General features: G+C 55.5%; 1 protein-coding gene across 2 annotated transcripts; it reads right to left on the bottom strand.

Annotated features, from left to right (window-relative positions):
• Window positions 1-4,205: 4,205 nt before the first annotated feature.
• DENND2D (DENN domain containing 2D) lies at window positions 4,206-15,805 on the bottom strand. 2 transcript variants are annotated; one of them, XM_064732966.1, is made up of 12 exons: window positions 15,678-15,805; window positions 12,272-12,456; window positions 11,639-11,751; window positions 11,454-11,523; window positions 10,338-10,415; window positions 10,108-10,248; window positions 8,071-8,219; window positions 7,775-7,952; window positions 7,285-7,326; window positions 6,579-6,669; window positions 5,933-6,172; window positions 4,206-4,668 (listed from the first exon to the last, which is right to left on the bottom strand). In XM_064732966.1, the coding sequence occupies exons 1-12, from the start codon at window positions 15,733-15,735 to the stop codon at window positions 4,607-4,609; spliced, it is 1,407 nt and encodes a 468-aa protein (XP_064589036.1). In that variant the 5' UTR covers window positions 15,736-15,805; the 3' UTR covers window positions 4,206-4,606. The 2 variants fall into 2 exon arrangements, with proteins under 2 accessions (XP_064589036.1, XP_064589037.1); XM_064732967.1 differs by lacking the exon at window positions 7,285-7,326 and having other exon boundaries at window positions 4,473-4,668.
• Window positions 15,806-20,138: the final 4,333 nt, after the last annotated feature.

Genomic DNA, 20,138 nt, shown 5'->3' with positions numbered 1-20,138 from the left:
CTTTGAGCAGCAGTTTTATGGCAAGAGCAGCTGAGGGTTCTTGAGGGACCTGGCTGTGTTGGGAGGGGGTTTGATTCCTGCATCCTGGTACACCTGGGGCAGCTCCCAAGGGTCCGGGAGCTCTGCTCCAAGTACCTTGGTGCCAGGAGCATCTCCATGCATGAGGTGACAGCTCTAGAATGACATTTTTAGATATAAGTGGAATTCAGAGAACTCATTGAGTTTTAACAGCAGTGAGCAGGAAAGGGTTGATCTGGGCAATGCAGCCTCTGCTACTGTCCAAGGGCAGCAGGTAAGTCTGCAAGGGAAGAGAGTGGAAGGGTTTGAACGTGCCCTTTACAAATCACGTGTTTCCTTTCATCAGCATAGAGTGGGTGCAGAACTGTTGCTTGGAAAGTCCCTCTCTGGGGTGTGAGTGATTTCCTCGAATCAGAATCAGTCTGCTGGTTCGTCAAGTCCAGCCTTTAACCAAACACCTCTGTGCTCACTTACCCATGTAAACAAGGAGATTCCTGCTCTCAGTCCTCAGGGGTTTAAGATTAGGCCACTCCAAATAATTTGTTATACTTGAGACTGGAGAAGAACCAAAGCCTTTAAAAGGCTGTGCAGGAGCAGACTTCCACGTGCAAAGCTAAAGCCTGTTGCTGTTCAAAAAATGCAATAGGACACCTTTTTCTGAGCTTTTCACTCCCTGGAAGTTTGGATGCCTCCAGCCAAGAAAAAACTCCATTTCTCTGCTGATGTAGTTTCAGTGATATCAGGGAACAGTCACTGCTAGCAATCCAAGCCCTCTAAAGTGCTGCTATGGCTCTGGGTTTGGTGACAGATAATGGAATAAATGACCTTTCCACCTGCCTTGTTTGTGGCCATGGGTCAGCTCAGATGTGCTTGTGGGGTTGAGAATGGGCACAGGGGATTTGTTGGCTCAGCCTGATCTCATGATGGGGCCCTTTCACTTTCTGTTGCGTTGAGAAGACAGGAGGGGGAACTTCTGTAGCAGCAGCACCTGGGAATGAGAACATGCCCTGCTAAAACAAAGTTCTGCTCTTCAGGTTTTCCTCTCAGTTTGTAAAGAGAAGCTGGAAATTTCCACTGGGTGTTGTGTTGGCTCTTTAAGAACTGCTGAAAGAGTTCCCTTGCTCTGATAAGAAGTTTAACACAGGAAAGGGGCAGGTCAGGACACCTCAGGGCCTCTTTCCGTGTCACCAAAGCCTCAGCTTTGTTTCAAAGCACTGTTTGTCTCTTCCCATCCTACCCAGCTTGCCCCAAGTACCTCCAGCGCTGCTGTGACCTAGCTGTGAGTGTGGAATGGAGCTGCAGAGGAGTTTAATCATTTCCAGAGGGTGAGGACTACAGCAGTTCAGAGGCTATGGCCAGGTGGGCTGGGAGCAGGGTGGGAGCAGTGGGAAGCACTGGGCTGTCACCTGTGCTGGCTCCTGCAGGGTGAACCCTCCCAGCACTGTTTGCTGGCACCGAGGCCACTGGCAGAGGGTGACACATGCCAGAGCATGAAATTATCTTCCCCAGAGCAGCTGCATAGCAGGGACTGAGTCCCAAATCAGCAGCAGGGGCTGAGCTGCCTGCCAGCCAGGCCCCAAGTTGTTTGGATGGTGTGAGTTGGCCAGTGCTCTGCTGGGAACTATGTTAACAATTTAGCAGAATAAATGAGCTCTTTCCAATTCAGGGAAACATTTCTTGGCGCTGTTTTATTTACTGTTGTAGGCTTGGATCAAGTGTTGGGCAAATCTCGAGCAGGAAGAAGGATTTAAAAATACACAGTGGGTTGTGCTGATGTGCTGCAATGTGACCCAGCCCCAGTGTCCCTGCTCCCAGCAGTCCCAGCTGAGCCTTGCCAGGGTGTCCCCAGCAAACAGTCTGTCCACCCTTTGGGCATTAAAGGGAGGGTATTAAAGCCAGAACTCAGCAAATACCTATAAAAAAGGAGAGTGACTTTTCACACAAGGAAACAGTGATATAACAAGGAGGAATGGATTTAAATTAAAATAGGAGATTTTTAGATGGCATGTTAGGAAGAAACTCCTCTCTGTGAGGGTGGTGAGGCTTCAGCACAGGGTGCCCAGAGCAGCTGTGGCTGCCCCTGGATCCCTGGCAGTGCCCATGGCCAGGTTGGATGGGGCTTGGGGCACCCTGGGATGGTGGGATATGTCCCTGCCATGGAACTGGGTGATCATTAACATCCCTCCCAACACAAACCGTTCTGGGACTTGATGATTCTAAGGCAGCTCCTGCCCTTCTGAAGCTGAAGTAAACCCTAGCCTAGCAGCTGGAGCACTGACTGCATTTGAAAATGTATATATTTTTTGATTTAAGGTTGCATTTTTGTTTATCTGTTTTCAGTATTGAGGAATAAACTGTCAGTTTTTTCTCCAGAAGGAATTAAGCAATCACACATTCCAGTCCCTTGCGTGATTTGTAATTGTTTCCAAAAGAACTACTCCCAAAACGATGACCACTTCCCAGTTTCTCAATGAGATGGTGTTTGGCTTCACAAACAAAAGGTTCAGCATCTCCTCACAACATAATGAACAAGCAGGAGAAGAGTGAGGCAAGTGGCCTTTTTCAAAGGGATTGTTTGTGGTATGTGCCCTTGATTTTCCACACCATTTTCTGCTGTCAGTTGAACTTTGAAAAATAAATATGATAAAACCCCCCCAGAAAAAAAACCCACTAACCTTTAGTTTCCTGTAGTTAACCCTGTGCTCTCTCCACCCATGAGGGGGAACTTGTGGAGCCAGAGAAGACACCTCCAGTGCCAAAAATCCCCTTTTTGCCTAACATGTAATTCCTGCTCCCCCTCCAAACACATGTGGAGGCTGAACAACAAATTGACAATTTTCTTTCAGCAGGGTTGGAGATTTTCACTGCTGGTTGTGCCCTATGTCCAGCTGTGTTTCTGTCACATTTGTGCCTGACTGGATGAAGGGTTCAAAAATAAATATCCTTTATCTCTCTTGTTTGGGTGGATGTTGCCCAGCTCAGAGAGTGAAAGCCAACTGGCAGCCTGGTGAATTTCAATTCTTGTGCTAAATCCCCCACTGGGGCTCCCAGCAGCACTGCAGAAGTTGTGTTAAACTGATTTGGAGCCAGGGGAGGTGGCATCAAGGTGGTCAGAGGGATGACGCAGCTCTGCTGTGAGGAGAGGTGAGAATTGGTGTTGTTCAGTCTGGAGAAGAGAACCTTTGAGGTGACCTAGTGTGTGCTTTCAGTACTGAGGGAACCACAAGAAGGGCAGAGAGAGACTGTGGCCAAGGGCCTGGAGGGACAGGACAAGGGGAATGGATTCCCGTTGGCAGAGGGCAGGGTTAGATGGGATACTGGGGAGAAATTGTTCCCTGTGAGGGTGGGCAGGCCCTGGCACAACAGAGCAGCTGCCCTGCGTCCCTGGGAGTGTCCAAGGCTGGGTTGGATGGGGCTTGGAGCAACCTGGGCTGGTGAAAGGTGTGGAAGGTGTGCTCATGGCAGGGGGTGGAACTGGGTGATCATGAACATCCCTTCCATCCGAAAACAGCCTGAGATTCCACAATTCCAGGATATTTTGATATTTTGATGCCTGGTGGGTACCAAGTGATGTGGCAGCCTGGCTGTCACATCCCAGAGAGGAGAAGAATGAAGCTCTGCCTTCACTCCCAGCCTTTGCTGGCAGAAGTACCTGGGTTGGGTTTCTGTGGATGGGACCAGTCACATCTGCAGCCCCAGCACAGCCTCCCTGCTGCAATATGTATTTCCTAGGTGAGCATGTTCAGAAAGGAGAACTGTCATTTAGCTTTAATCTGCTGCTGGCCTCACATTTCAGAGAGGAATTGCGAGGTTTTAAGAGAAGTTGGCACCAAAATCAGACCCAAGGAGGATGGTGACACGTTTTACTCTGGGATGGAACAAATCCCTCCTCCCTCCCTGAAGCTGTTGATCAGCTGTTTCCCCTTGACCCCCCACAGCCATGTGGCCTTCACAGTTTGCTCCAACACAAATAAATAACCTGCTGGAAATGAGTATTTTTGTTTCCTTGGAAAGCCAGACTTGGCTCTGTGTGGCACCAGTGATGCAGCAGCTGCAAGAGAGGAAACCACAAACACCATCCCCCCCACCTGCTCCTGCTGGTGTTCAACAATGGCTTAATAAAACAATATAAATTAAAACAATATAAACCAGTTGTTAATAACAAACCCTCAGGAACTGTGCAATGGGATGTTCCTTATTTGCAAACCCCTGGTTTGTTTTAATGAGAAGTAACACTATTTCCTACTCATCCCTTCTTTTTCTCCCTTCTAATAATTACTCCAAACCCCTGCTGTCCTGCAGCCAGCCCTGGCTGCCCTCGCTCTGTGTGAGCTGTTGGGGGACAAGAGCTGTGCAGGGCCAAGCAGTGGGAGTCACAATCTGTCCCTGGAGCAACCAAGAGTGGGAAGGAAATCCCAGCCTGGCGCTGGTTCTGTGCAAAGAGTTTTCCAGTGCAATGATGCCCTGAGAAAGAAAGGGTGCTCAGTGCTGCCCAGGAGTGCCAGGTGGGCAGGAACAGAGTCCAGTGTGGTGCTGCTGGCAGGGACGTGTCAATCCCAATCCTGCTCCCCTTCTCCCACTCTGAACTTCAGGAGTCCTTTCTGTGCTTCTTCTGTTCATGGTACTCTATTATTTTCTTCTGGAAATATGCTGTGGAGGAAAAAAGGTCATGGGTGAGGTGCTGGTGTTTGGAATGGAGGATACAGGGCTGCCCAGCCTGAATCCTGGGAAGTGTTTCTGTCCCAAGCCATCCTGGGTTATGGACACCTGCACCACAGAGGACCTGGGGCAAATGTGGAAATGAAGAGTCCAAGGCAGGTTGGATGGGGCTTGGAGCAACCTGGGATTGTGGAAGGTGTCCCTGCCCATGGCAGGGGTGGAATGAGATGCCCTTTAAAGGTCCCTCCAACCCAGTTTGTTGGAATTTTGGGATTCTGTAAGTCTATGAAATGGGGGTGGTTGCAATGCCACCCAACCCTCTCACCCAAAATAGGCTTTATTATGCTGGGTTAGCCAGAGGCTTTAACCCATGTGTTCACTCCTGTTCAGTTTTGTGTTTCCCACAAGCAAGGAAGGGAGAAAGCAGCAGACCCAGCAAAACACCAGAATGGTGATGTAGACTGGGAATACAATAAGAAAACAGGCACTGTGCTGTCCCTCTCTTTCTCCCCAGGTTTGCCCCATAAGTTCTCACATAAAAGGGCAGAGAAGCAGCACCAGAGGCAGTACCAGCAGGGGTCCCCCAGGTGGGGTGGCAGATCCCAGCCCAGGATGTCTCCATCCAGAAATACAGTTTTTGGGTGGTTTTCTGCACCTGCACTGCCCGTTTGTCTGTGTGCCAGGCTGGGAGGAGGCTCAGCTCTGCCCTGTGCCCTGCAAATGCCCAGGAAGGGGGAAGGAGCAGCCCTGTTGCCACAGAGTTAGGGGCTGAGCTGAGTCAGGCTCCTGGCAGCTGCTGCTGTGCCCAAGCCAAATGTTGGTGCTGCTGCCACTTGTTTGCCTCAACACAGAGCTCCCAGTGAGCCAGCCCCAGCTCCAGGTGAGGGACAAGATCTAAAATAAATCAGAGTCCAGAATCCCACGCTGGTTTGAGTTGGAAGGGTAATCCAATTTCAAACTCTGCCCTGGGCAGAGACACCTTCCACTAGGCCGGTTTGCTCCAAGCCCCATCCAAAGTGGCCTCAGACCCTTCCAGGGATAGGGAGTCACAAATGAGGATTTATTTTTTGTGTGACAGGTATGGAGAAATGAGGGCACTGAGAGCAAACAGGATCTGCCCAGTGCCCTGAGCACCTTCAGCTCAGGCTGCATCCCACCCCTCACCAGGCACGAGGCATCTCTGCCCTGAAACCAACCAGCCCCGGGTTCCACAGAGCCCACCCCACAGGGCAGGGATGAGAAATGGGACCCTTACCTTCCTGGGGGATCCTGCTCTTCTCCGCTTCCTCAATAAATAGGGAGAACATGTTTGTCTTCACAAACTTCTTGAGGAGCCGGCGGCAGCTCTTGGAGGCCATGGCCTTGCAGAAGTTTCGCTCCTGGAAGCTGCCAGAGCCACTCCTGCCCCACTTGATGTGGGAGCCGTAGTGCCCCACCAAGCGCACAAAGAACTGCACGAAGGTCTCCGACACCAGGGCGTTCACCTGCTCCGAGGCTGAGGGACACAGAGCACGAGAGGTGGGGATGAGACCCCTGAACACACAGCATGGCCTCCTGCTAACCTGGCCAGTGCCTGCATCCCCAGGGGTTACTTGCTTAGAGCCTTCCTCCGCCACTAATCAAGGATCAGAATAATTTTGCTGAGGGAACCCTGGCTGAGGGAACCATTCCAGGGTGGCAGCATCTTAATGTTCTAAATATTAGCAAAAATCCATTTTTCCAGCAGAATTATCTGTTCCTGCTCTCGTGTTTAAATGGACAGAGGAAAACCCAAGGGATTACCCCTGCAAATAGGGGCAGAAACATCCCAGACCAGGTGACTTTAGGAAAATCCCTTGGCTGAAATCTCTAGCCATGAAGAGGGCAGATCAGGGCTCTTTTACCATCACAGACATCCTTACTGTGCACGTTGTTGTTGTTGTTGTGCCTGTTCAGAGATGTCAGCATCTCGTTCTGCAGCTTCCCAGGCAGGATCTCCTCCTCATCCCCCACCTGGAAAGCAATGGGGCCCTGAAGCACTGGAGAGAATCCAGCTCAGGGGGCCAGGGATGGTGCAGCCCATCAGAGGGGCTTTCAAATCTCATCAATTAATCATCATCACAATGTCCTGCAGAGTGTGGGGTATCCAGGGCATGGACCCTGCTGTTCTGGCTCCAAAGCCAGAAGCAGTGGCTGTAGACATCCCCACTTGGGATGTTCCCCCTGGGAGGGTGCCACTGCAGATGGCTCTGCCCCCAAAACCATAGAACCACAAAATCCCAGAGAGGTTTGGGTTAGAAGGGCCCTTAAAGCTCATCCCATTCCACCCTCTGCCATGGGCAGGGACATTTTCCACTAGACTACATTGCTCCAAGCTCTCGCCAGCTTAGCCCTGGACACTTCCAGGGATCCAGGGGCAGCCCCAGCTTCTCTGGGCAACCTGTGCCAGGGCTTCAACACCTTCACAAGGAAGAATTCCTTCCCAAAACCCCATCTAACCCTGCCCTCTGGCAGTTTGAAGCCATTTAAAGATGTGGAAGCTGCCAGGTAGCTGGCACAGAGGAGAAAAGGCCCTTCTGGGGTTATCCAGGCACCCCCAGCCCCAGGCAGGAGGAAGGGAGGACCTACCGCCCGGATGATCTTCCCTTCACAGAGATCAACTATCAGAGCCTGAAAGAAAGCAGGGAGGGAGCAGCTTTAGCCCTGCCAAGGCACCTGGGCTTCCTCCCACCCATTTTGGGATGGGACTGGTGTGTCACCAGCCCGTGAGGGGGGCAGGAGAGGGATCAGCCCCTGTCTGCAGGAGGGACCTGGGCAGGGGGGACCAGGGCATTTCCCACAAGGACAATTTTTGCTGCAGGTTTGGTGGCTTGTCCCCACACAGCTTTCCTCTGCTTCAAGACTGGGATGAACTCAACAGCAGCTCCTGGAGCACAGGGGCAGGGCAGCTCCAAGGTAACACCCCAAGTGCCAACAGGAGGGGACAGGGACGACACCCTCATTTCCAGCCTCCCTGGGTGGGAAAAGGGCACAATCAGAGCCCCAGGGCCAAGCCAGACCTGGGGACACGGATGAACTGATGGCTCCACGCAGCTGCCCTCCCCTCCAGGTGAAATACCTCCTCCATTGGCTGCTCCAGGACCCGCTGCAGGTGCCGCATCTGGATGCCGACCATGAAGGGCGTGGGGCAGCACACGGTGTCCAGCAGGCACTCGGGCAGCACGGGGATGTAGGTGTGAGCCCAGGTGAAGGGGTACAGCAGAGCAGCCACGGCGTGGATGCACTGGGACAGGACACTGCGGGACAGGAGCCAGCAGTGACACCACAGGAGGAGAAGGGAACATGCCACCCCCAGCTCCACTGTGCCCTGTGCCACTGCAAGGGCGTTTTTGTAACCAAGAGATCAGGACCCACCTCAGCTCCTGGGCCAGGAAGATGAGCCGCCGCTCCAGCATGGCAGAGGCGAAGATGTGCAGGATGAGGTGAGGGCTGAGCCGCTGGAGCAGAGCCTGGAACTCCACGTGCTCCAGATGGGCATCCACAGGCCGTGTGAGCTCGATGAGCTGCCGAGGAAGAGCCACGGAAGCCCAGCTTAGGAGGAGCAACACTCCCCCGTCCTGCCCTGGCCTCCTGAGAAGGTGACTTGGGAGCAACTCATGACCCAGTGTGGCAGCATCTGCACCGTGTCCATGCAGAAGGGACAAGCTCCATTTCACCCTGCCAGGGGATTCAGCCTGTGCAGCACTGAGAGCTCAGGGAAGCCATCAGTGATGAGCACTGTGGGGCTCTTTATTTGGGCACTGGATTTTTAACCCAAATGCCTCTTTTCTCCAGTGCTCCCAAGTGCCTGGCAGAGGGTGGCAGGGACATATCCCATCTCAGTGTCTGAGAGGTCATCTGTGAGCTGCCAGCAAAGGGAGGAGTGGGGAGGACAGGACTCCTACAAATGCCACAAAACCTTCCTCTAAAGTCTCTCTGGCAGGGTCAGCCTGGCAACTCCTGGCTAAGATACCCCAAAAGTGAGGGACCTAATGGATGTTTGCAGGCAGGCTGGCTACTCAGCTGCATTTGCCCACGAGTCTCCCAATTCCATCAATCCCCATGGCAGCCAGACCTGGTGAGCACTGAAGGGTTAACAGGAATGTGCAGCTCATGACACAGTCCTGGCCCTTCTCCCCATCCTTCAGGACGAAAATCCCCTTTTCCACATGCTTTTCCAGCAAGGCAGCATCTTCCCAGTCAGCAGCATCAGGCTTGGCTGGGCTCCACAGCCCCTTTCCAGCACAAATCCTGCCCCATCCCCACCTCAGCCATGCAGTACCCAGCATTTATTTCCCCTCCTTTCCTGGTCTCAGTGCTCTCCTTGCTCCAGACCCTGCCCAGAGCCCCAGAGTGCAGCTCTTTCGAAGAACATCCTCATTCCTCCTCCCTCTGGCAGCCTAGGCTGTGCTTCCAACCATGGCCCTGGGACAGAGCATTGAGCAACCTGCAAAGTCTTGCACAAGCTCCCTGGATTAGGTAATCACTCAGATCACCAGCTGCTAAATTGCTCTGGAGAGCAGGGATCCCACTTTCAGGCCCTCCCTGGCACATCCATGGGATGCTCAGCATTGAGGAGATTTTGCCCAGTGCCAGTGTGGATCTTACCTATTTTTCCAGCTTGGCTTTGCCACAAGAAAAGAAAAAGCAAATTAAAAAGCACTGCCTGTGCGAGTCTGGGCTGTGTGTGGGCGCAATGAGATCATCTCATCCATGCCTGGATCAGATCTTTTCTCTACATGAGCAGACTGGGCTTGTCACACACCTGCACCTGCCTGGGGGCTAAACCAGGCAGCAATCAAGCCTGGGAGTTGTGCAGAGTGGTATGGAGAAGAGTATAATCATGCAACCATGGAATCATCAGGGCTGGAAAAGCCCTCTAAGAGCCCTCTAAGGCCATGAACTCCATGTTCACCACCAACCCCCATCCCCAAGTGCCACATTCACGTTATTTGAACACTTCTAGGGATGGTGATTCCACCACTGTGCTGGACAGGCAGTGCCAGTGCCTGACCACCTCTTTTGGGAAGGAATTTGCACCCCAAGCCAGCCCTGGAACCACTGTGCTCCCCAGCCTGCCCGAGGAACAGGCGCTGGCTCAGGAGCAGCTCCCAGCCCCTGGCACAAATCCTGCTCTGGCATCAGGGCCAGGCAAGTCCCAACACAGAATATGGAGAGGCTTTTGTGCAGCACCTCCAGCTTCAGGCTGAGGGAGCTGCAGAGATCGCAAAGGGGGATGGGCTCCATCCTCATCCTCACTGCTCTCCTCCTGGATCAGGGAGAGGTAACTGCCCTCTTCCCAGGCCCCTGGCAGCCTGCCCTGCCCTGCCCTGTGGTCAGCACCCCTGGGTGCTGCAGGGTGGAGGATGCTCCCAGGTGTGGACCAGGAGGTGCCCTCGGGTCTCCACGCACCTCTGTGCCCGACTCGGGGATGAAGCTTTTGATGGTGACAGTTTTCCCCGGGGCGGGGAAGGGCGACTCCCGCAGGCCCTGCATGAAGGGGTAGATCACTGCCATGGAGATCTGGCGCCTCTTCTCCACCTCATCCAGGATCTGGTGAGAGAGATGTGAGCTGGGAATCCCCAGCAGGTAAAGGAGCAGCTGCCAGGGCCACCACTGGGCCAGAGCCACCACGTCCCTACCTTGGAGAAGAGCCCAAAGCAGCCGAGGCAGCTGATGATGCAGAAAACCTCGGGGAGTCGGACACCACGCCCAGATGGCTGCAAGAGTGTGGTAAAAGGATGTGAGCATCTCCCAGCCTCCTGCACCAAACTCTCCAAAAGGGATCCTCACTTGCTCCCCTCAAATTCCCCGTCACTGACTGGGAGATTTTCAAAGCTAGGGCCGAGGCCAATGAGGCAGCTGATGCTGGAAAAGCAGGGGGTGCCCAGAGAAGGTGATTTGGGTGCCTGAGCTGTTAATTATTTTGGTGCAAAATCCTCAGGCATATTTGCAAACTGTCCTCCCACCCAGGCACACATTCTCCAAGGCACCCTGCCCCACCACCCTGCTGCAACAGGGGCCACTGGGATGAGTTCTTTGGCTTTTTTTTCCCTTTCCATCTGGACTATCCTGGGTCTGTTTGCTCTTTTCAGCCCTCCAGACATCCAGTTCCAACAGCCTGAGCTCATCCCTGGATGCTGAAATGGGAAGGTGCACCAGGATGAAGGGGTGGTGGATCCAGCTGTGGCACAGGGATGTCCTCCTGGGTTTATGTCCCTGTTCAAAGCAGCAGCCAGAGAAGACCATTGCATCTCAGAGCCCCTGAGCTGGTCAAACCCATGAGTTGAGAAACAGGCACTGCTCAGATGCAGATTTTGGGGTTGGGGCTGAGGGCTCCTAGCTCCTTGGTACCTGGATGGCTGCACTGACATTCCCACCCTGATCCAAAGTGGGATTTACAGCCATGGGAAAGGAGCCAGGGAAGCTGTGGAAGCCCATGGGGAATCACAGAACTGTTAAGTTTGGAAAAGCCCTCCAAGATCTCCAAGTCCAAAAGCAGCCCAGCACCATCACATCCACCCCTAAACCATTTCCCCACATCCACAGACTTTGGGAACACTCATTGTCTCCTCCATCTGAGTTATGGCTCAGCAGAGAGCTCTAGAAACCCGTCTGTGTCCCCTCTCGCTGCTCCCCATCACTGTGGCCAAGGCCGGTGGCTTTCTGAGAAGCTGAACCTGGCAGGAGGTGACGTGTCCCCCGTGGGGAGGGGGTGACACTGACACCCCCGTGGGTGTGGGGAGGGCAGGGCTCACCAGCAGCCGCCTGCAGTAGCCAATCTTCCTGCTGCCATCCACGTTTGTCAGGACAAAGGAAAAGGTTTCACTGCAAGGAGAGAAAACGAGGGGCTGGACTGGGCTGGACTGGGCTGCTCCCTCCAGCCCTCAGGAGCCCAGCAGGGGTGGGGACCCCAGCCCAGAGCCTGCAGTGGGGCAGGTACCTGGTAAACTCCGTGATGGGTGCCCAGTTGTTGCCGTCAGGGAAGCAGAAGAGGGGGATGGCTTGGAGGAGACGTTCCTCCTCTTCCTTCTGGCCCTTCAGCAAGTTCTCACGCTGGGTGGAAGTGATGTCAAGAGTCAGGGAGATGGAGGGTCCCCATTGTCACCAGGAATGGGGCGGGACTCAGTGGAATGAGGTCTGCCCCAAAGCCACCCCTGCCTCTGAGTGATGCAGAAGGGGCCTGCATATGTCTGGACAAGCACCTCCCAAAAATCCAAATTTTGACTTTCACCCCATGGACAGTGAGGCAAAGCAGAGGGACCCTCTGCAAATGTGATCTCCTCCTGTGCCACCTCCCTGAGATGTGATTTCCCACTGTGGTCTCCCCTTTTGGGACAGGAGCCCAGGGAGAGCCCCTGGAGTTTCCTATTGGGCTGGTGGCCCTGGGCTGGGATCATGGGGAGGGACAGACGGACCCCAACCCAGGGCAGGCAAAGCCCTGGGGTCTGGGGCTGTGACTCAAGAGCATGGGGCACCTTTCTCCTTCCATAGCTTTAATGATGGGGAAAGAATAACATCCCTTTCTCCTCTAAATGTGGAAAACTAATCTTTTCAGAAACACAGGACTAAATACCTTTGGGAATTGGTAGGTTATCTTGGGCTCATAGTGTCCATCTGGCATCTTCTTCAGTGACACCACCACCAGGTACTCAAAGAAGAAATGTCCAGCAGAGTAGAAGACTGAGCTCCGCTCCCCCTGCTTCCCCTGTGGTGCCTGTGGGGGGGTGTTGTCTGCAGCAGAGGCCCCATCTTTTCCTTCTGAAACCAAAAAGATCTCCAAAAAAATCTGATCAGAGAGCAATGAAAGGTCTGAGGGCAAGGGAGGAGTTGCAGAGTTACATGTGAACTGGCTGAAGGGAACCAGGCCCTAGTGCCCAGGACTTTTGGCCCCCAAAAATGGGGACATGAAAAGGAAAGAGAAATGGCTTTTATGAGTCTTTTAGGGAAAATCCTGACACCTCCAGCCTTCCTTTGGCCCAGTCCAGTGAGGGCAGAAGGATGCTCAGAGCAAAGCAGACACAAGGAATGAGGAGAGCAGATGAGATCTGCATTAAACATCAGCAGGGAGGTGTGGGAATGTGTTCATAGCAGTTAATTTAATTCTCTTAGGAGAAGTAAACAGCAACAAGTAAACAGTCCAGATCTTGTCTGAGCACCTCCTAAAGCTCCAGCCAGGTGAATCCCAGCCTCTCCCTGCCAGGTGTCCTGGGAACTGCTGATTGCAAATGAGCTGCTGGAGGGTTTTCCCTAAACCAAAGCAAAGCAGTTCCTGGAGGTTACAGCCCAGTTCTTGTTGGGCTGGTTGGGGAGGGCAGCTGAGAAGCATCAGCAGGCACACCCTGAACAACCAGGAATAGGAGGGAAAAGAGCCCCATCCAGCATCTCCAAGGGCCCTGGGATGGCCACAGTGGGACAGTGAGATCTGAGGGCTGGACAGAGGCTGCAGCCAGGCCAGGCCACAGCTCTTCCCTCTGCCAGAGGCCACTTCTGCCTCCCTTTATACCTTGTTGCCTTGTTCTTGATACAGAAACTGCCCCATCTCTGATTATGGTGGGGCGCTGGAGCAGAAAGATTGAGCTGCTCTTTTAGGAGCAGCAAGGAAAATAAGTATGTGGCTGGATGAGATTAGTGGCACTTGCAGTTTGTCCCCAGAGCCCAGAGTTTGTCCCTGAGCTCTTCTAGTTGTGCCAGAGGTGGTTAGGGCAAGGCATAGCTGTGATCAGCTATTCCCATTATCCTTCTCCATGTATGGCACCCTCCTCCAAAAGCAGAGCTGGTGGACACCCTGCCCACATACCCCTCCAGCTCCAGAGCTGCCTCCTTCAGTCTGGAATCACCTCTCCAGCCTTTGTTCCAGGTCACTGGGAACTGATGGGAACAGAAGAATCATAGGAGGAGGGGACACTCATGGTCCCATCAGGATGTTCCTTCCCAGGGACCAGAAATTCCTTTCCCATCTTGGGGTGGGGGAATGCTCAAAGCCCCCCCTTTGTGCACCCTGGGGCTGCCCCACCTCCACACACAAAGTCCTTTCCCTTTGGCAAGGTGAAATCCATCCCCAAGGGGAACCTCTGCAGCAGATGAAGGATGAGACCTGGCTGAGGACACCTCTGGTTTATCCTCATTGGGGATCATCCTGGACCTGCCCAATGAGGGGCTCCAGGCCAGGAAAAAGGTTCACAAGATTGCTTCTCCTGCTCTTCCTTGGGATGCTCCAGCAATGGCTTTGGTCTGCTCCCAGCTGTGGCCCAGGCAGAGGGTTCTTGTTGGGGCCACCCCAGGGAAGAAGGCTGTGTCATGGGGGGGCTGCTGGTGGCATGGCAGGGCTGCTGGTGTCCCCCATCCACGCTGAACACTGGCATTGGCTGTTTTCCCATCACCAGGGCAAGATGAAAGTGCAGTTAACTCCTGCCAATCCAGTCTCATTCTGCATTTCATAGAAGGACAGATCTGCTCTTCAGCAAGGACTGCATTTGCATTTTGTCCATGGGTTTAGAAGCAAACAAGCCAAACCTGCTGCTCTGGAGAGCCTAGCCTTGCCAGGGTACAGCTCTGCCTCTCCCCTGTGGATCCCCCAGCAGCGCCAGGTCTGCCTGCAAAGCCCTCACTGGCAGAGCCTGAATCCCTCCAAGACCACAACTCCATTCCTGGGCTGGCAGATGAGCTCCAGGGATGTAAGGAGGGAACTGCCAGGCAGGCTGAATGTGGCACCAGAGATGCCAGCGCTGTGCCAGCCCGGCAGGGCTCACAAGAGCCGATGACTCTCCCATAGCCCATAGTGTCAGAACGATTCGGGGAGCACCCCCAGCCCCCCAGCAGTGGGTGGGAGCATCCCCTGCGAGGAGGGGAAGGAGGAGGTTGGCCAGGGGTGCTGTGGCCGCTCCCGGATGGAAAGTGGCTCCGGTGACGTGGATCCTCACCTTCCATTCCCCGGGCACGGAGAGGGCAAAGGCTGCCGGGGCTCTCCTTATCGCCCAGGGCTGCGCTCAGCCCCGCTCTGCCTGTGGCACAACCGGTTTCTTTCCTCCCGGAAAACTCCCGACCTCTGCTGTGCCAAGGTTTCCCGACCTGGTTTGCGGGGGAGCTCGGTCTCCCGTGCCGGCACAGTGCCCACCTGCCCCGGCTTTGGCTGTATCGAACATGGGGAAACGCCGAGCTCTTGCGGGGCCAGAGCCAGCACAAAACAGACGGGGAGGGGAGCGCTGTAAGCCCCCCAGTCCATGGATTGCTCCAACCTGCTTTGCTCTGCCTTGAGATACGGCAGCCAGAAAACTCCGATGATCCTTTCGGTATCTCGGAAAAGATCAAAAATCCCAAAGGACCAATTTTTGCAACACCCAGCTGTCCTGAGGAGCACCGGCTCCCTCGTGGGTCCCCCCACGGACACCCTCCCGGCTGTCCCGGATGCCACGGCGTGCCGTGCGATCCCCGTTCAGCGGGGCTGTGGGGAAACAGGGGATCTGTGGGGCTGGGGATCCCTGCGGCTGGGGTGGGCTCAGCTGGAAGGGCTGGGTTCCCGGGAGATGGGGTGCAGCGCTCGGGATGGGCTGAACCCCCGAGAACGGTGCAAGAGATGCGGCGAGTCCCGGGGCAGCCGGCCCGAGCCGGGCTCCGTGCGGTGGGGAGCGAACGGGCAGGGCTGGGGCACCGAGCCGCCGCCGCCGCCGCTCCACCGGGACCGTCCCCGCTCCGCCGGGCAACCGAGGGCTCCCGCAGCCGCGGCACCGGGGATGGACCTGTCCTGACACCGACACCGGCACCGGCACCGGCACCGGGGATGGACCTCTCCTGACACCGGCACCGGGGATGGACCTGTCCTGACACCGACACCGGCACCCGCACCGACACCGGCACCGGGGATGGACCTCTCCTGACACCGGCACCGCGGATGGACCTGTCCTGACACCGACACCGGGGATGGACCCGTCCTGACACCGACATCGGCACCGGCACCTCCCGGAGCCCCTCCCGCCCCTCACCTCTGCGGCCGGCGCGCCGTAGGCTCCGTCGCAAGAAGTTGCCGATGGAAGAAGCCATGGTGGTCTCGGTTCGGCTCCGGCCCGGCCCGGCACGGCACAGCCCGGCGCGGAGGGCTCGGCTTCCGCCCGCCGCGCTTTCGCTTTCCCGGGGGAGGAGGGACGGCACGGGGCGGAGAGGAGGAGGAGGAGCGGGGACCGGGCAACACCTGGCACCGGCCGGGCACGGGACACGCGTCCGAGGAGAGCGGGCGCTGGGGACGGGGCAGTCCGGGAAACCGGGAGAAACGGGCATGGGGGGCCCGGGAGCATCGGGAGTGAGGGGAGCAGGGAGCCGAGGATGCCAGGAGGAACTCGGGATGGGGGATCCGGGAGTACAGGACATGGGGGTAAGGGGAGAACTGAGAATGAGAGTCCGTGGGGAGGAGGGGTCTGGAGCGCCGGGCACGGAGGTCCTGGGAGGAACCTGGGTGCGGGGCCTGGGAGCCGCGGGAATGGGGCAGGCGGGAAGAGCTGGGTGCAGAGGAGCAGGAGCAGCGGGCACGGGGGTACAGGGAGCTCTGGGATCTGGGTCTGAGCGGGCACGATGGTCGTGGAGGCAGCGGGAATGGGGGAGCTGGGAACACCCCAGTTGTAAGGATGCCAGGAGGAACCAGACGTGGGACATCCAGGAGAATCGGGCATGGGGACACCTCGAGCACCGGACACAGAGGGAGCTGAGCATCCCCTCAAACGGGGCTGGCCATCCTAGTGGGGAGCCGGCCTAGGCTGGGGCACAGGGTGGGAATCAGGGCATGGACACCTGGAACAAGGTTTGCCCTGCCATTGCAGGGGACAGAACACTCATTCCCCAGTGCTACAGCATCGTCCAAACCCTGCTCCAGCCTCCCGGCCTCCTCCAAGCCCTTTTGTCCCTGGGACCCCACCAGCGCCAGCAGCGGTGCCCAGCTCAGCCTCTGCGGGGTCGGAGATGGCCCTGACCCGTCCTCTCCAGGGTACAGATGTGTCTCATGTGTGTCTCCAGGGTACAGATGTGTCTCCAGGGTACAGATGTGTCCCAGATGTGTCTCCATGGTACAGATGTTTGATGTCTCTCCCTCTGCAACCAGCCCATCACCCCCTCCGGTGACTCCACCGTGCTTCAATCCCCTGCCGTGGGCTGCGAGCTTGTCCTGACCCTCAGGCATGGCAGCTGGGCTGTGCTTTTCCTCGGGCTGGTGTTTCCTCACCACTCAGAGATTCATCCTCCCTCCCAGAGGTACTGAGAGGTGCTGTGTCCTTGCCCTTTCCTTGCCCTCTGCTTCCATTGAAGGAAGGAGGAGCAGTGTCCTGGTGCTGCCATCCGGGGGCTTCCCTGTCCTGGGCATGCCAGGACACTGTGGAGCTGCTCGGATTTGCTGGATGGTTTCATTTCTCTGCACACACCAACAGGGAAAGTCCCTTAAAAAACAATCATATCTTTAAAAGAAAAATCCCGGTTTCCCATTCTCAGCCTATCCATCAGCATTTCCTCCGCTGTTTTTGGGTAGTGCTTATGCAGTAACTAAGATCCATTCCAAACCAAACAATTCTCTGATCCAAAAATTGAAGTAATGAGTATCGTCTATGATCTTAATTAAACATGCAGAGGGACCTCGGGCACAGCTATGGGTTATCAGACTGCAGGTGTGATGAGCCCAGTTCTCAGCCCCAGTGCCAGCATGAGTGCCAGCCCCGTTTGCAGCTGTAGAGCAGATTCCCTACACCAAATGTCCTCATTTCTTTTATTTTGCAACATCTCCCCTTCCTCTGCCGAGTGTGGGCTGGAGCCTGAGGATGGGTTTGCAGCCGCCAGGAATGGCCTTCGCCAGCTCGCAGAGGTGGTGGATGCTTCCAAAATTCATCCCCACCGGGACACGTGCCTCTGATTCAACCAGGATGCTGCCTCCTCATTGGGCTTATCGGGGAATTGCTGGTGCAGGAGTAATTTTACTGGCCAATTTTGAGTGGGTGGGAAAGCATTTGTGCTTCTCGGAGGAGAGGACAGTGTGTTTGTTTGTGCACAGGGCTGGTTCCCAGGACAAATTTCCTCTTGGCACAAAGGGAAAAGAAAAAATTAGGGGGTTTCCCCTGGATTTTGGAGAAATACGCCTGCTTCCTGGAAGCTGGCGCCACCTTAGGAAAACAGCTGCTGCTTTCAGCCAGAAGAAAACCCCCGAAATGCTTTCATTTTATACCCATAAACAGAATTTTTTTCCCTGCTTTCTCCCTTTAAGGCAAGTCTCTGACCGAGATCCCGCCTCGATAACCCCGCGATTCCGCTCAGGCGGGAGCAAAAGCCGCCTTCCAGCCGCAGAACCTCCCGCTCCTGAGGAAACACTGTCCCTTTGTGCCATTGCACAATCCAGCCAACCTTGCGTTGCTGAGAGAGGTTGAACTTTTGAATATTGCCACTGAAAGCTCCTTTCTGCGGGAATCCGGCAGCCCCTGGGACAACAAACGGGCGCATTGTGGGGCCCCGGGGCCGCCGCGCTTCCCCCGCTCGCCGTCGCGCTGCCAAAGTCATTTCGCTCTCCTGATCAACCCCAGGGAGTTCTGTGTTTGGCTGCTTTTCCCCCCTCGAAGCTGCTGAACAGGCGCTGGAATTCGGCTTTCTGCAGGCACGGTGCGCTCAGCCTGCAAATACTCCGCGGGACGGGACGGGAGCGCTGGGAGTGCCCGCTTCGCCCTGGGCTCCTCATCGCCACACGGACCCTGCTTCACCTCGGCTCCCTCCTCCTCCTCTGGGCTGGCAGCCCCCGCCCAGGGCATTCTCCCTCCTTCCCCATCCCTCGCTGGGGGCCGGGGCAGCTCCGGTTCCCGCTTCGCCCCCAGGCTGGGGTCGGGGCTCGGAACCGCCGGGTGGAATCGCAGCCGCAGCATCCCCGGCAGGGAGGGCAGCCCGAGGATGGTGAGAAACCCAACGCCCTCTTTTCCAGCCTTTCCATGCCAGGGAATTTCTCCCACTGGATGGCGGCATTAGAGCAAAGAAATCTCCCTGGCAGAGGTGACCTTCACTGGAGGAACTTTCCCCCCTGATTTTCTGGCTCCCGGGACGTTTGTGCTCAGGCTGGGGATGTGTGGGTTCAGCACACTCTTGTTTGCACTGTTGCTACCATCGATGCTTAGCTCTCTGCCCTGTTCCATGCTCCATGGTCCCTTCCAGAACCCCAAAACAGGAGGCCATGGAGCATCCTCTGCCAGCTCCTCTTCCCTGAGGGTGCAGAGGGACCTGCTGGGTGCTCAGCTGGGACACTTTGAGCCACAACCAGGAGCATATCAGACCCAGACTAGGCTAGGAAAAGAGATGTCAGCCCTCACAGTACACCAAAATTGCGATTTCTTAGTAAGGCACATCCTTTATCTGCCCAAAGCCCTCCATGTTCTAATTGCTGTGGTGCAGAGACCCCCATGTGAAAGTCACACACCCAAAAATGGCTCATTTTTGCATGGAAAAAGATTTGGGCCCAATTTTTCCATGGTGGTATCATGGGAGGCTCCAAAGCTCCCAGGCACTGGAAAACGAAGACAACCTGGCCACTTTTCCTTGCACCTTGTGGTTTTAACCCCAAATATTTCAATCCGCCTTTGGGATTTCATGGACGTGGTGATGGGCAGACAGGCTTGTGCAGTGATGGGTGGGCAGGGAAGGTTCATGCTGGGCTGCAGCCCCTCTGCAAATACAGTGCAGGGCAAATGCTCCAAGGCTGTTTGCTGGCCAGGGGACATCTCAGCTTACAGGCTTGCAGCTGGGCTGGCATTGCTGTTGGCACAGGGGCAACCACAGATCACAGAATCACAGGAACCCCTGAGTTGGGAGCACCCTCAGGGACCATCCAGCCCAACCCCTGCCCTGCACAGACACCCCAACAATCCCACCCTGGGCATCCCTGGCAGCGCTGCCCAAACCCTCCTGGAGCTCTGGCAGCCTCGGGGCTGTGCCCATTCCCTGAGGAGCCTGGGCAGTGCCAGCACCCTCTGGGGGAAGAGCCTTGCCCTGAGATCCAGCCTGACCCTGCCCTGGCACAGCTCTGTGCTGCTGTTGCTGAATTATTTTCCCTGCACTCTGAGGACAGCCCCATACAGCATCACAGGTGGGAGCTGTCCCACAGTGCCAATAAGCAGGAACATTATTTTTAATATCAGCCTGTGTTCCTGTTGCACTTGACCTTGACAGCTTTTTATTCTGTATTATTTCCACAAGGAACAGGAGCTCAGCTACACTGACACTGTCCTTCTGACAAGCAACTTGTTCTGCTCTCCCTGATACAAACAGGAATGACCTGTGGCCAACACAAATCTTTTTGAGAACTCAGTGACAGCAGCTCTAAACCTGAAATAAATCAGGGTGTTCACTCAAACAGCCTGGATGGAAGAACAGCAGCAGTTGGGGTTTCAGTCCCACATTCCTCCTCCTGAACTTTGATGGAATGCTGCTCTGGGTTG

Source organism: Zonotrichia leucophrys, chromosome 26 (assembly GCF_028769735.1).
Source record: "Zonotrichia leucophrys gambelii isolate GWCS_2022_RI chromosome 26, RI_Zleu_2.0, whole genome shotgun sequence".
Classification (NCBI taxonomy): domain Eukaryota; kingdom Metazoa; phylum Chordata; class Aves; order Passeriformes; family Passerellidae; genus Zonotrichia; species Zonotrichia leucophrys.
Note: the sequence above shows the minus strand (reverse complement) of the source record. Positions and strands in the feature narration are given on the sequence as shown.

Excerpts from the sequence above, each read along its gene's own strand:
- DENND2D (XM_064732966.1), bottom strand. The coding sequence starts at position 15,735 with ATGGCTTCTTCCATCGGCAACTTCTTGCGACGGAGCCTACGGCGCGCC. Across the intron at positions 7,327-7,774 it reads TGGAGCAGCCAATGGAGGAG|GCTCTGATAGTTGATCTCTG; the intron begins GTATTTCACCTG and ends GCTTTCTTTCAG. Across the intron at positions 6,670-7,284 it reads AAGGGAAGATCATCCGGGCG|GTGGGGGATGAGGAGGAGAT; the intron begins GTAGGTCCTCCC and ends ATTGCTTTCCAG.